Below are 14730 nucleotides of genomic sequence, written 5' to 3'. Positions count from 1 at the left end.
GCTCCACAGAACACGAGGCACTTTTAAAAACAAGGTAGGAGTGGAACAGCCTTGGTGCTTCATGATCTTCCATGCCCAGTAAGGAAGTCCACACTATTTAAAAATGAAGCATTACCCAGTTCAGTGTCAGAATGAATTATTTCCAAGATCAGAGGCTGACATCTGAGATAAGCACAGTCAAGTATGCAGTGTGCAGTCAAGGAGGTGTCAAGTGTCTTAGTCGTGGAGGCTCCGGATGTGTTTAAAGGCCGTTTGTTTAACATATTCTTGCGTTAGGAGTCTCTAGTTCATGGTTACTTTTAGGAAGAGATCGCAGAGAACATGTAGCTTAACCAAGGGAAGGATGAGAAAGGCCCAGACTTTGTCTAAGATGTCGCTGTCCGATCACTTGGGACCAGTGCATTCGCCCTTTCTGGATTTGATACTTTTGTGAGAGAAGGGACTGTAAAGGGGTTAAAAGTGCATCTGCGATTTCGTACCCAGGGGCTGCTTCTTACACTGCCAAATATAAGATTAAAAACAAATTCTCCAAAAACCATGTTCTTTATTGGCAGGAAAGTGTAGTTGTCTGTGGAGCTTAAGTGTGTTTTAGAGTTAATTTTATTTCACTGCAGCATAGCTAACCCTTATGCCTTTCAGAACCAAGCCTGGGTGTCTGCAGAGATATTGGGAGGGAACAGAGAAAGGGGAAGATAAGTTTTAAAGAGAAACTTAGCAGGTATTATTCTGGGCCTTCATGATCCTCCAGAACCATTGAGATGGGAAACCATTATGAGTCCAGACTCCATTTTGGTCACCCAGAGACTCTAAACTCTTGCTTGTGCTGTGGATGACTTGCAAAGAGGCCTTACCTCAGGAGGGCATTCCACCCAATAGTATCCTTACTGCCACAGATATATCCCCATCTACCCATTCCCAGACAATCTAGTATTCTAATCTTGTTAGTTAACCAGTAGTAAGTGGACAGGTGACTGAGAAGAAGAGAATGTCTTCACCTTGCTCCCAAGTATCATGCTGGATCTATAATCCTTTATAGCCAGGTCATTTTCACTTAGAAGTTGGTCTGCCAACTTTGTCCTGGGTTTATATCTAGAGGGTGTGAGGTCCTTGTGCACACAGGCGATAGGGAAACCAGGAGAGTTAAACGCGTAGGCTTGTCTCTTCAAAGGGGAGGAGTTTACCTGTTTACTACCTGAAATTCTGGGAGTGGATGTTATTTACAACCTGGTAATATTTTGTTTTAGCTTTTGGGTTTTTGAGACAGGGTTTCTCTGTGTAGCCCAGGCTGTCGTAGAGACCAGGCTGGCCTCAAACACCTGCCTCCCAAGTGGTGTGATTAAAGGCATACCCCACCATTGCCCTGCTACACCTGGAAACTTTTTGCTGTGTAGGACCAGGCTCCCCCAGACTGTTGTGTTTGTTAATCCCAGGCTCTCCCTTCCTAGATTGTGAGCATTGCTTCTCAGTCAATAAAACCCATCCTCATGAGAGCTGTCACTTGTGCTTTACAACAGCCTAAGTAACTTCTAGTGTGAAATTAGGGCCAAATCAATCTTGACACCCATAAGCTATTATGTTTAGAAGCATTGGGTTTCTAAGTCAATAACCATCTTTATGGAAGGAGCCGTATGTACTTGGTAAAGAGTTTCAATGTAAACATGTCTTAAATGTTGTACACACAGGGTTGAATTAATCGTCCTCTGGAAACTTTTTTTTCCCCAAAAATTGTGCTGTGCTTAAATATGGCTAAAATAAGTGAAAGCTTGAACAAGCCCAGCTAACTAAGTTGTGTTGAACCAGATTTTCTTCTTGCCTCTCGGGGATCATTTTTCTGCAGGCCATCAGCCTTTTTAGGGACCGCCACTCCTTTTAAAAAACATTACAGTAATACCAGCTTGCATGTTTACATTCTTTTTATACCAATTTTACTGATTAAGATTTTGTTATTCAGATTTCGTGTATTCTAAAAAGCACAAAATGGTGGTGGGCATAATTCTAGTGGCCATTCTAATTTATTATGAATGGGATTATTTCTTTCATTCAATAGACTATTGTGGCCCGTAATTCAGATAAGCTATCAGTCAAAACGCAGTGTTTCTGGAAAACACCAGATTGTGTTAAGGAGTTGTAGTGCAGTCATGTACCTTACAGTGGTGCTCTGATCACTGATGGACTGCTGTGTGGAGTGCTAAGGGACAGAACCACCATCCCATAGTGTTATAAGAAAGCCAAAAAACCTCACTTAGTGACACAGTAGCCATCTTAGCTCGTGTAGGTATATTCTGACATTCATACAACAATGAAATTCCCTACCAATACAGTTCTTAAAATGCCCTCATTATTATGTGACACATTCCTGTAACAAACTATTAATACTTTGAAATTTTTTATTTTATTTATTATTATGTGTGTAGACTTGGCACACATGGAGACAGAGGATAGATAATTTGATGGAACCGTTTTTTCTCCTTTTAATCCTCCATTGATTCTGGGATCAAGCTGAGGTCCTCAAGCTTGGGTGGCAAGAGCCTCCTCTGGGTCCTATTTACATACGTTAGTAATCCTTCCTGCTTAAATCTCAGACTTGATTTTAATAGACTATGTCCTTTAACCTAAACTGGGATGCACATCAGTATTTGAATATTGGGTCAGATTCAGATTTGTTCTGTATCAAATTTCCATCTATGGTAAGGACCAAGAGGGTGGGGTGGGGTAAACTGGCCTGACCCTGTATCTCATTACCTGCGGGTTTGGTTTGGCTCTGGCTGGTGAGACCAGTAATTTAATTTTCAAACCTAAGGTAACCCAAACCCTTTGGCCTCTTTAATTTACAGAAATTTGATAAAATGTCTCCAGAGTATGTTTTAAAACTGAAGCGCTGTGCACTTGTTACAGACCTGGCATTTGATATAAAAGGGAACCGTTAGTGCTGTGTAGCTGCTCGAATGAGAACAGTCTGAGTTCTCTTGGCAAGAGAATGACAGTGCAGTGGGAGTCTTCCACTGACGTGATAGCTGTGTGGTGTATTCTTGACAGGTCTCTCTTTACAATGTGCAAAGAAGGGGTGGTTTGGCCAAGGAAAGTCTGAAATGCGAAAGCCAGGATTTTTAGTGGGTTTTCTAGCTTGAAGAAAAAATATCTTCAAATGGAACAAGGCCAATAGAAAGATGAAATGTAGGGTCTGGAGGATTTGCTACATCCCAAGAATGAGAAGAATCCACTGCACTTAGCTGACTGTTTTGTGAGGTCTGGTTTTAAAATAGATCGCATGGCGAGGGAGACCCGGGTCCATGGCTCCTCAGAAATCAGAAATGAAGATGACACCATGGCGCTGGATGTCCACCCACTTCTCATGCTCAGATGATTTATTTCTAGGATGTCTTGAAATAGATTGAACCGCTAGTGCTTGTCACCCATAGCAATATCGAGAAAGCTATGTCTAATAAATACACAAGTACAGTGTCAGCAGAAACATCGTAAAATAAATAAATCCACCTGAAACATCAACTCAGTCTACTTTTTGCTTTTAGGTTTTCTTATGAGGACATCACAACTCGATAGACACTAAATTGTACATCATTCTAAATTCACTTTGTGAGAACTGAAAATGGGACAGTCTGTGGACGCATGGGTCGTAGCTTTCGGAAAAACATTTCTATTTGAGGAAAGGCAGCCCAAAGAGTGCACCTGGGTACACAATATAGGAACTAATTTGAATAATTGCTAACAAATCTAACAGGACATATTTACATTTCCAATGTCCCCAGACTTCCACTTCTCATTAAACCCACGGCCAATTTTCGAGGTTTTCTAACCTCTGTGCCTTTGGCTCCCAGTTCTCCCAAGCTGGGTCAGCAAGCTGGTCCTCGAGCCAGCCTCATGTTGTTTTTGTCTGACCCTTAAACTAGGAAAGATTTTACAATTTTAAGTGGTTGAAACACTTAAACATGTGTGACATGTGAAAATTATATGAGGTTCCGATTTAAGTGTCCATAAATAAAGTTTTATTGTTCAGTCAGATGTTCATTCTTGTACCTGTTGTCGACAGCTTCATTTGCCATCCAGTAGCTGAGCTAACTGAATTCGACAGAAGCCACGTGGCCCCGACCCTAAAATGTTTACCGCCTGGCCCTTTACAGGTGTTCCTTGTTGCCTTCAGCTTGAGGGGTGGCTTTTCCACCCATAATGCCCCGGGCAATGCCCTGGGTGTCCCTGCTTCATTCCTCAGGAAGTTGGTTGGCAGTTCTGTGCCGTTTTGCTTGTCCTCTGCATGAACCTCTCATCGGGTGTGAGGAGGTTCTGGAGTTCGGAAATCATCAATTTCCAGTTTGAATGTGATGGAGGTAAAGTATACTTCTTTCCACCATGTCCATTCTTGATAGCTTCTCATCAAGGGCCTTCCCCTGTAACATCATCCACACAGGCTAATTAGTGCATTGAACACGAAGAGGCAGATGTGTACAGCCTAGCCAGGTTCCAGGTTGTTCAACTACAGAACCCCAGAGCTCTGGTGGCTAGCTTTGGAACGAGTCACTTCCTAATACAGTGATGTCCTTAGGAGGTAGAATACTGTTATTTCTGTCCTGGAACAGCAAATTCTTTAGGAGAAACAACGAACACTCATTTTATTAACATCAAATAAATGTTCCTCAACTTTAGAAAAAGGAGGAATTCCCTCAACTGTTACCACTTCACATAGAAATGAGGTGAACCTTTGCTTCTATGGAAATTCTTAGGTTATGATTATTGAAACTACAACAGATAAATACTATAACAGTCAGAAAGGCTAAAACATTGAACTTGTTTACTTGTGAGAACACACAGAACTTCTTATAAAACTATGTGTTCATTCTTGGACATACTGTGATGAAGGAGGTCCTAAGTGGGCATAGTTGTGCCAATGGCTACTTTCAAAGGAAAGCGCCGATGTTGAGCAGAGGTCTGAGGTCAGTTCAATCTTTATAGAGTTACTTGCCAAAGGAAACGGGGACCAAAGGCAAGCATCTAAATCACTGTCCCCCAACAAGGCCACACCTCCCAATCCTTCCCAAGATAGTTTCACCAACCAGGGACCAAGCATTCAAATACATGAGCCACTGGAGGGCACTCTCATTTAAACCAGCACAGCCAGCCTGGGCAATACAGCCTCAAAAACCAACCAAAGAAACCATGAAAGGAAGGCTCTTAGGTTTGATTCCCTGCGCTCTGTTTTCATATTCTAGATCATCCCTCTGCTAACACTGACTTTGTATTACGTATCCAGCAGTGAAGCTGGCAACTGACACTGTGTTTTCAGAACGGAGACTGAAGTTATTTTTTCTTTTGATTTGCTTTTCCTTTTAGATGTGGGGGTCTTACTGTGTTCCCTGTGTTGGCCTGGAGCTCACTATGTAGCCCAGGCTGACCTTGAATTTGTGATCCTCCTGCCTTGGCCTTCCAAACATTGAGATTACACGCACATTCCTCCATGCCTGACATATTTTAATTTTTTTTCTTTTCTTTTTTTCAGAGCTGGGGATCGAACCCAGGGCCTTGCGCTTGCTAGGCAAGCACTCTACCGCTGAGCTAAATCCCCAACCCCTTAATTTTTTTAAGAGGTAAGAAGAGATGAGTTTGTGGGGTCTAAATGAAACATGTTAGACTATGCTACTAGCGACCCAAAAGACTAAACACTGAGCAATCTGTGGAGCCATTGAAGAATGTTCATTTATGTTATTAATTAAGGCAGTCCTATGTGTGACGACCTAAGTCTGTTTGACACTTTGGGGCCATCGGTTAGTTATCTACAAAATAATGAAGTCTAAAAAGGTGTGTGCATGCGTATGCGTACGTGCATGTGTGTGTGTGTGTGTATGTGAGAGAGAGAGAGACAGAGAGAGAGAGAGACAGAGAGACAGAGACAGAGAGAGACAGAGAGACAGAGACAGACACAGAGACAGACAGACAGACACAGACAGACAGACAGACAGACAGAATACAAGGGTGTACACATGCCATGGTATACATGTAGAGGTCAAAAGACAACTTGTGGGAGTCATTTCTCTGCTTCTACCATGTGCCCCTACAGATCCAATTCAGGTCATTAGACTTGTCAGCCAATACCTTTAACCACCTCGCCACCTCTCCAGCTCAGGAAGTCTAAATTTTAAAAGCTTACATAGAGCTTCAGAACCCTGGTACTGTTCTGAGGTACCATTCCCGCCTGTGTTCAGAGGACAAGCCTCTTGAAAAGACACAGGGAAGGCACCCTCCTGTGTTACAGAGCACCTTCAGCTGTGTTCCGTTTCGGAATGCTACGGTACCTTCATATCCCTGGATCAAATGTGCTGCACTGGCTCACGACTGGTAGCCCGCTGTGTCACCAGAGGCCAAGGCACCCATGGGTTTCTCCTCCTTGCTTTGCACACTTTCTGAGGCCACAAGCTGAGGAGGCGAGGTGAGTCCTCGGGTTTGCTTAGTGGACTTCGTGAGTTTCTTGAGTTCACTTGCAAAGGAGATGCCCCTCCTTTTATCTTCTCTGGATGCCTGTGTGGGGAAAAAAAAAAAAAGAGAACCTTCCTTGATGGGCTGGTAAACCCAGATTTCTGATTCTCCATGTCATACTCAGGCAAGTAAAGCACTGGGTAAATGGGCCAAAGTTTTCTAAGACAGGGTTTCTCTGTGTAACTCTTTCTGACTGGGAACTTACTCTGTAGATCAGGCTGGCCTCAAACTCAGAGACCCACCTGCCTCTGCCTCCCCAGTGCTGGGGTAAAAGGCATGCACCACCACCAAGCTACCAAGGATCTTTTAACCACACAGGAGAGCATGCTGTTTTGTCTTTCCACCACATACACACCGAAAACAAAACAACTATTTTCCAAGAACTGCTGACTTAGGAACTTTCTTGATTCAGTAGCTCCCAAATTAATTATGATGTGACAGACTATCCGTGATTTATAAAAAAGGCAGTGTGATTTTCACATTACCTGCACCTGCTCCTTTAGCTTAAGGATGAATTTCCCTGCACCCTTCCACTTGCTTTGGGCTTGAAACACACATTCTTGGTCCAAGAGGATCCTCTGTGAGGACTTCGGGGTAGAAGACTTCTTATTGGGTGCATCTTTCATTACCTCTTCCAAAAGCACATAGTCACACGGATTGGGGTTGTTCAGGATGCTGTAGGAATATTTGGCTTTGCACAAGGTCTGAAAGAGAAGTTAGGGTCAGCTCAATCAATCGTCTGCCACCTTTGCATCCACATGAATGAAAATTTAAGATGGAGAAGTAGCTCAGGCTTTCAGAGATGGAGAGGATCTTCCAAACCAGGCCACTCTGCCTCACTTTCATTCGAGTAGCTCTGGTTCACAACACACTTCCTCAGACTCCCTCACTTAGCTTCCAAATTGCCCGGCTTTGGTACAGAAGCTTAAATTTATTAAAAAAAAAATCAAAGCAGATTCCAGGGGAGGAAGCTTTAACGTAACACAGGCCAAGCAGAATCCAGAGCAAGTCCAGCTAATAATGTAATTGAAAAGGCAAGATCCTTTTTCCACTGGAGTTATGAGCTGTCTGTCCTTCTGTCCTGTTGTATTCACAACAAACTTTCCTTCTGCAGCGTGCACTTGGGCGGTTCTTGGAAGAGTGAGGAGACAGCCTGTCAGCCTCTGCTCATTAAGCTAAGGACCATGTGACCAGTGAGGTGGCCATCATGTGATTTGGTCTGCATTATTTGTTGGAAAAATGCCACAAGAAGATCACACTGGGATTTAGAAGTTTCTGGCTAATACTTAGCCAGGTAGCCTTTTGTGGCCAGATTGGTCTACAAAGAGAAACAGCATTTTGGAAAAGTGAAATACCTTTGTAACCTAACATGCAATTGGTTCAATAAAGACTTTTCAAATTTCAAAAAAAAAAAAAAAAAAAAAAGGCAAGATCCAGATCCCACTCTCCCCCAGCCCCACCAGCCATAGCATGTAGCCATGAAGGTTAGGCAGCCAATGGGAGATGGAATCCTGCCCTAGGAGAGCTCTCCGCTGCCAGGCTGCCTCTATCACACCTTAGGGTGCTGAAAGAGTTTTAGAAGATGCACGTTTTCCTTTCACTTAGTAGAAGAACATCTTCTATTCGTTCATTCATGCACTGTATGCTTAGTCATGACCTGTTCTGTCCAGTACTGTGCTGTGCCCTGGGGAGACAAAGCTGAGCAAAAGAAAGGAGAATCCGAAATTCAAAGGCAATTAAGGAGACTGCAAGTAACTAGCCGGATTATCACACAACAGACAAACAAACCACATGCAAGTACATGCCAAGCATTGTACGAAGCACCCCACATGTGTTACGACTGTCTCTGTCGCAACCATGTGTGTGGGAGGTGCCAGTGTACCATCTCCAGGTTATTAAACCACCTGGAAGCTTGCCACACGGTGAATCCAGAGCCAAATAGAATGGGATGGGGAAAGCAGGCATGGGAGGAGGATTTATGCGATGGAAATTAACCAGAGCCCTCCCTGCTCCCCACAAAAGAAGTTTGTCAACACACAGTATAACTCAGACACAGATCTAAGTGAGATCTGGGCGAGCGAGGGGGTAGAGCAGGGTTTGAACCCTCAGCCATGTGATCAGGGAATCTGTGTGTTGTTTACTGTGCAATATCAACTTCTCAAGCAGGAGTTCAGTGTATGCACAGGCCACATGTAAGCGTTCTTTGAAATCAGGTTAAAAACAGAACAGAACGGCAGCTTGACATGGAGGAAAGGACTTGGCCAACAGTCAGAGTTGGCCTCCTGCTTATGTTCTGTGTCATCCTTCAGAGATGGTCCTTTAGTACTTACTCAGGTGTTTAGGGGACAATTTCTGCAGTGCCACTTCCTAAACACATCAGCAGCAGAGATCTAAACTCATTGCCAGCTAAGAATCTGTTGCAGGAATGAACAAATATTTCCTATCCTTAAGCAATGGTTTCCCCGTCCCTGCTCCCCACCCCATTCTAGAACTTCATTCATTAATAATCTGTCAATGCACACATATCTGATTTGTCTTAATCATTTATATCAAGAAGGTATGGAGTGAGGAAAGGAAAGATTCTTGGGGCACGGGGATCAAGCTCAGAGTGTTTACCTGCTGAATCACATCCTGTGCAGTGCTGACACGTGGGGCTTTGATGACAGTTCGAGGCTGCTCTGGAGAGACATCGTGCACTTGGACAAAGAAACTCTCCTCTTCTGAGCTCAAGATCACCTCTCTGTCATCGTGGACAATGTTTTTCTCTTCTAGGGTCTGCATTTTTAAAGTGAAAATACAGGAGGAGTTGGTAAGATGATTCAGAAGGCAGGGGAAAAAAAGATCTAGCAAAACTTTGAGTTGTATCTTGGTAAAGTGGAAAACGTCACCTAATTTATACTTAATACGTTAGTTAATCTTTCGTACGTACACTGCTGAAAACACGAACCTGCTTCTGAGGGGAAGAAAGGTTTCTGTTGACGTTCACTCACGCGGGTTTTAGAATAAACCAGTTTAGAGGTGCCCACCTTGTGGATTTTGAGAGGAGAAATCAGCTACAAACTTTTACAAAGAAAATATACTGTTTTGCTTATTATTGAAATATAATACAAACAATACAGCTGTATTGAGGGGAAGTCTGTACCCCAAATATTTAAGGAATCTTAGACGTTGGAGCTGGTGAGATGGCCTAGAGGATAAAGGTGCTTGATCTGCAAGCATGAGGATGTGTTCAATTCTTAGGCTGCATGCAAATGTGGAAGGAGAGAGCACTGCATGGAGTTGTCCTCTGACCTCTATTCACATGCTATGGCACACAGGACCCTCCCTCCCCACACTTTAAAGTCACAGAAGAGAAATTATGGGCATATAAAATATGAACATGGAGTACTCATCCAGGTGGAATGAGAAAAGCCCACAGGGGAAAGGCTAAATCAATGGCTTCAGGTAAGCAGTGAACATTGACAGACTTCCCAATAATATGAGAATTAGTATCTGAGTAGTTGGATTTGGGTAAATTTTGGTGAAATCTAACCTCTCTCTTATATGTAACATCTTTTAAAAAAGGTTTATTTCTTTATGTATATGAGTGTGTGCCTGCATATATATGTGTACCTCATGAGTGCAGGAACCCTCGAAGGGCATGAGAGGATGTTAGATCTCCTGGCACTGGAGTTACAGGCGGTTATAAACCACCGTGTGCGTCAACAGAACTGAGCTTGGATCTTCTTCAAGAGCAGTGTGTGTTCTGAACTGTTGAGTCTCTCCAGCTTTCATTTTTATTTATATTAAAAATTTCAAATGGGCTGGAAAGATAGCGATTAAAGAGCACTGGCTGCTCTTTTAGAGGACCTGGGTTTGATTCCCAGCGCCCACATGATAACTCACAGCTACTGTAACTCCATTTCCAGGAGATACAATGATGTCTTCTGGCCTTCCTAGGCACCAGGCGTACATTCGGTACATAGATCCATATATGGGCAAAACAACCATATGCATACAAATAATAAAGTCTTGAGAAAGTGATAAGACCTGTTTTCTATTCTCGCCTTTCCCTTTCAGATCACCTCATTCTCATAATCAAACAAATGAGCAAACAGGTCTGTGAACAGAATCTCACTGCTGTTAGGTAATGTATTCTTGTGTGCATTGATGCATTAGTGTATTTCCCAGTATGTGACTAGATAAACACAACATCTTGGAACTGTGTGAATATGGTTGTAATTTTTTTTTACTTGGTTTCTGTCCACTTACTGTGCCCTGTTTTCAAGTGACAGTAGCTTAAAGTTATCTTCTATAAGCCAGTGACGTGGGGAAAAGAGAGAAGAAAGTGGTAGGTGACTCTGTCAGATGTCAAGACTTCACACAGGAGATTCTATTCCCAGCATTCTTTTAGCCTGATCTCCACACACAGGCTATTGAAACAGTGCTAATTAACAAGAAGAATTCAAGGTTTGTCGATGACAAGTTTCAAAGGGTCCCATCACCTAGGATTGTTCCCGTTGGTACTTAAGTTAGAATAGGAAACTGCCACCAGGTGGTGCCATATTGTAACCAAGACTGGAAAGGATCTGCCCCAGCCTCCTTTTCTTTCCTCTTTCTTTCTTTCTTTCTTTCTTTCTTTCTTTCTTTCTTTCTTTCTTTCTTTCTTTCTTTCTTCCTTCCTTCCTTCCTTTCTTTCTTTCTTTCTTTCTTTCTTTCTCTCTTTCTCTCTTTCTCTCTTTCATAATTTTATTTCTCTTGAATATTTATGTATTTACATTTTAAATGTTATCCCCCGCCCCAATACCTGCTCCCTTCCTGCTTCTATGAGGGTGCTCCCATTCCCACCCACCCACTCTATCCTCAACACTCTGGCATTGTCCTACATTGGGGAAACAAGCCTTCATAGGATCAAAAGCTTTTCCTTCCATTGATGCTGGACAATGCCATCCACTGCCACATATGTGGCTGGAGTCATGGGCCCCTCCATGTGTACTCATTGGTTGGTGGTTTAGTCCCTGGGAGATCTGGGGGTTTGGGTTGGTTGATATTGTTGTTCTTCCTATGGTGTTGCAAACCCCTTCAGCTCCTTCAGTCTTTTCCCTAACTCCTCTACTGGAGTCCCCTTGTTCAGTCCATGGTTAGCTGCAACTATCCTCATCTGTATCAGTAGGGCTCTGGCAGAGCCTCTCAGGAGACACCCATATCTGGCTCCTGTCAGCAAGCATTTCCTGGCATTAATTCTCAGGCAAATGGATGGAACTAGAAAATATCATCCTGAGTGAAGTAACCCAGGCACAAAAGAACACAAATAAGTGGATATTAGTCCAAAAGCTTAGAAGGCCTAAGAAAAAATTCACAGATCATATGAAGCCCAAGAAGAAGGTAGACCAAAATATGGATGATTCATTCCTTCTTAGAAAGGGGAACAAAATACTCATGGGAGGAAATACTGGGGCAAAGAGTGGAGCAGAGATGGAAGGAAAGGCCATTCAGAGACTGCCCCACCTGGGGAACCATCCCATCTGCAGCCACCATGCCCCAGCCTTTTCAAAACTGCGGAAATCACAACCCATAGCTTACTTGACTGGAGTTTCCAACCTTACTCAAACAATGAAGGTGGAGGAGTGGAGGTACTGTCTACTTCTATTACATAAAACATGATTGGTCCCCACCATTCTACAACTTGGTTTTCTCCCCAATCATAGTTCCTGTTACATAATCGCATATGTCCTTCCATTCATTGTTATATATTCAAACAATCCAAAAGTGGTGTCAGGGGTAGTTCACACAGCAGAGTTTATGATCTAGCATTTTTCAAAGCAGGAAGAGAGGAGCATGTGGCTGAGGGGAGAGTAAAGTGCTTGCTGAAGAGCATGAGGACCTGATCTCATACACCAGGACATAGGTACAGAAGAAGCCAGCCACGGGTGCTGCCACATGCTTGTAATGCCAGCACCAGGAGGCAGAGGCAGGTTGACCCTGGGTTTTGCTGGGTTGTCCATATAGCCTACTTGGTGAGGTCTAAGTTCTGTGAGAGACCCTGTCTCAAAGAAATCAGGGTAGATGGCTTCTGTATAGTACTTGTAGTAGTTCTCTGGCTTCTACTTGCATAGGCATACATGTATGCAAGTACATGTGAACACACACACATACATACATACATAAATACATAACATACATACATACATACATACATACATACATACACACACACACAAAGAGGGAAATTCTACATTATTTCCTAAGATCAGCAAGAATATATATTTTGCTAGGTGTGGTAGTGCACAGATTTAATCCCAGCACTAGGGAGGCTCAAGCAGGTGGAGCTTTGTGAGTTCAGATAGCTAATGAGGGCTGCAGAGTGAGATGCTGTCTCAAAACATTTTTATTTACTTTTGTTGTTCATATCCTTTGTGTGTGTGTATGTGCGTGCACGCGTGTGCATGAGCGTTGTAGGTACACACCCATGTGTCCATGTGTGGGTGTCACAGTTCAATATCAGGTATCTTTCTCTACCGCTTTCTATACCCTTTCTTTGTGCCAGGCTCTCTCACTGAGCCTGGAGCCTGAGGCTTTAGCACAGCTGACTGGACAGATAACTCTCAGGATCTGCTCGTCCACCATGGGTCACAGAGACACCGCTGCAGTTGGTATTTGCACGGGTGTTAGGAGTTGAACTTGGCTTCTCAGCAAGAACGGTGCCTGAACTGCCGAGCCTTCTCTCTAGCCCTTTCTTTTTGGGTCCAAGTCTCCTAAAGATGAGGCCAACCTAAAATTTTCTATGTGGCTGAGGCTGCCTCCCCCTCTGTATCTATTTTGGGTTTTGAGACAGGGTTTCTCTGTGTAGTCCTGGCTGTCCTGGAACTCCCTCTGTAGACCAGGCTGGCCTGGAACTCACAGAGATCCTCCTGCGTCTCCCTCCCACTACTGGAATGAAAGGCACGAGCCACCACTGCCTGGCTGAGGCTGGCCTTCTTAGACTTCTGCTTCCACCTCCCAACTGCCAGATCTACAGATGTGCACCAACACACCAAGCTGTTTTATTTTTAAGTTAATTTCTAGGGTGTGGCTCACATGTGGAAGAACACTGCTCTATGAAGCCGTGGTTGTCCTATAACTCATTCTGTGGGCAAGGCTGAACTTAAACTCACAGTAATCCTCCACCTCTGCCTCCAGGCCCCACAAGAGTTTATTTACTTTTAAAGGTCTTTTCTATCATAGGTAACGAACAGAGAATAATATCAGTGGCCCCTAGTGAAACACTTTTTAACTAAGCATTTTCCTACATATTGTGCACATATGCAACATGAGCCTCATGATAACTTGGAGAGAATAGTGTACCATAGGTTTTGCAAGTAAGGTTAGCAAGAGTTACAGAAATTATGCAATGTGAATGCAGTCAGAGAATACACTGACGGGCAGGGAGAAGAGAGGAGAGGTTACCACTGGAAACTGGAAACTTTTGTTTTGGGATGGGGTCTCTCTACAAAACCCTGGGTGTCCTGGAACTCACCAAGTAGACCAGGTTGGCTTTGAATTCACAGAGATTTATCTGCTTCTACTGGGATTAAAAGCATGCACCACCATGCCAAGTGGGGACTTTTAATACGCTGCACAGGCTTTTAGAGATTACTAACTCTCCCCTATAAAATAATAGAAATTGATCAACGATTACAGTGCCTTCTGGCATTCAATAATTAATGAAGTCAGTTATTCAGAATATGGATTCTGACACCGCACCCTTGGGTGCCTTGTGCAAGCTACGAATTTGCTCTAGTACTAAGCCTCACCTCCGGTCCCAATGAGTAACCGTGCACCACCACGCACCAGGCAAATCTAAATCACCAAATTCGGTTCTTGTCTTTTAACATGTATTTCAGTCATAACGAAATCAACCAACCAAACAAACAAAGCCTCCTACTGCTATAGAATTACTACCGTCTACTCGCTAGGAAAAGCTTGGGAGAAATCCCCTTGTGATTTATGTCCCCGCTCTTCAGAGTGCTTCTCTCCCCTCGGGTTTTAAGCATCCATTCTGGAAGGTTTTTCTGCCTGCCCTCATGTGCATTTAGACTACCCATGGACAGCCAGAAACCCCTCAGTCTCTCTACCTAGATAACAAAGTCCCATCTGAACCTCATCACCGCCCTCTCCCGCGGACTGCCTCCTGCTGCTGTCTACACTGCAGCCCTGGGTGTGGATAATCCTCAGTGGCTAATAACAGGATTTCTACCATGGCCTCAGAGGATAGCAAAAAGACATCAA

At 43.5% G+C, this 14730-nt stretch overlaps 1 protein-coding gene across 2 annotated transcripts in view; it reads right to left on the bottom strand.

The window, feature by feature from the left end:
* Positions 1 to 2371: 2371 nt before the first annotated feature.
* Plce1 (phospholipase C, epsilon 1) overlaps positions 2372 to 14730 on the bottom strand; it is a 307957-nt gene continuing 295598 nt past the window's right edge. Inside the window, exons 30-33 of one of the 2 annotated variants that reach the window (NM_053758.3) lie at positions 9100 to 9258; positions 6969 to 7187; positions 6303 to 6525; positions 2372 to 4403 (exon numbers count right to left, since the gene is read on the bottom strand). In NM_053758.3, the coding sequence (NP_446210.2) occupies positions 6337 to 6525; positions 6969 to 7187; positions 9100 to 9258 (567 nt within the window). In that variant the 3' untranslated portion in view covers positions 2372 to 4403; positions 6303 to 6336. The remainder of the gene's footprint in view (positions 4404 to 6302; positions 6526 to 6968; positions 7188 to 9099; positions 9259 to 14730) is intronic. The other variant, XM_087571504.1, reaches the window with a different exon arrangement.

Source organism: Rattus norvegicus, chromosome 1, assembly GCF_021556685.1.
Source record: "Rattus norvegicus strain SHRSP/BbbUtx chromosome 1, alternate assembly SHRSP_T2T, whole genome shotgun sequence".
Classification (NCBI taxonomy): domain Eukaryota; kingdom Metazoa; phylum Chordata; class Mammalia; order Rodentia; family Muridae; genus Rattus; species Rattus norvegicus.
Note: the sequence above shows the minus strand (reverse complement) of the source record. Positions and strands in the feature narration are given on the sequence as shown.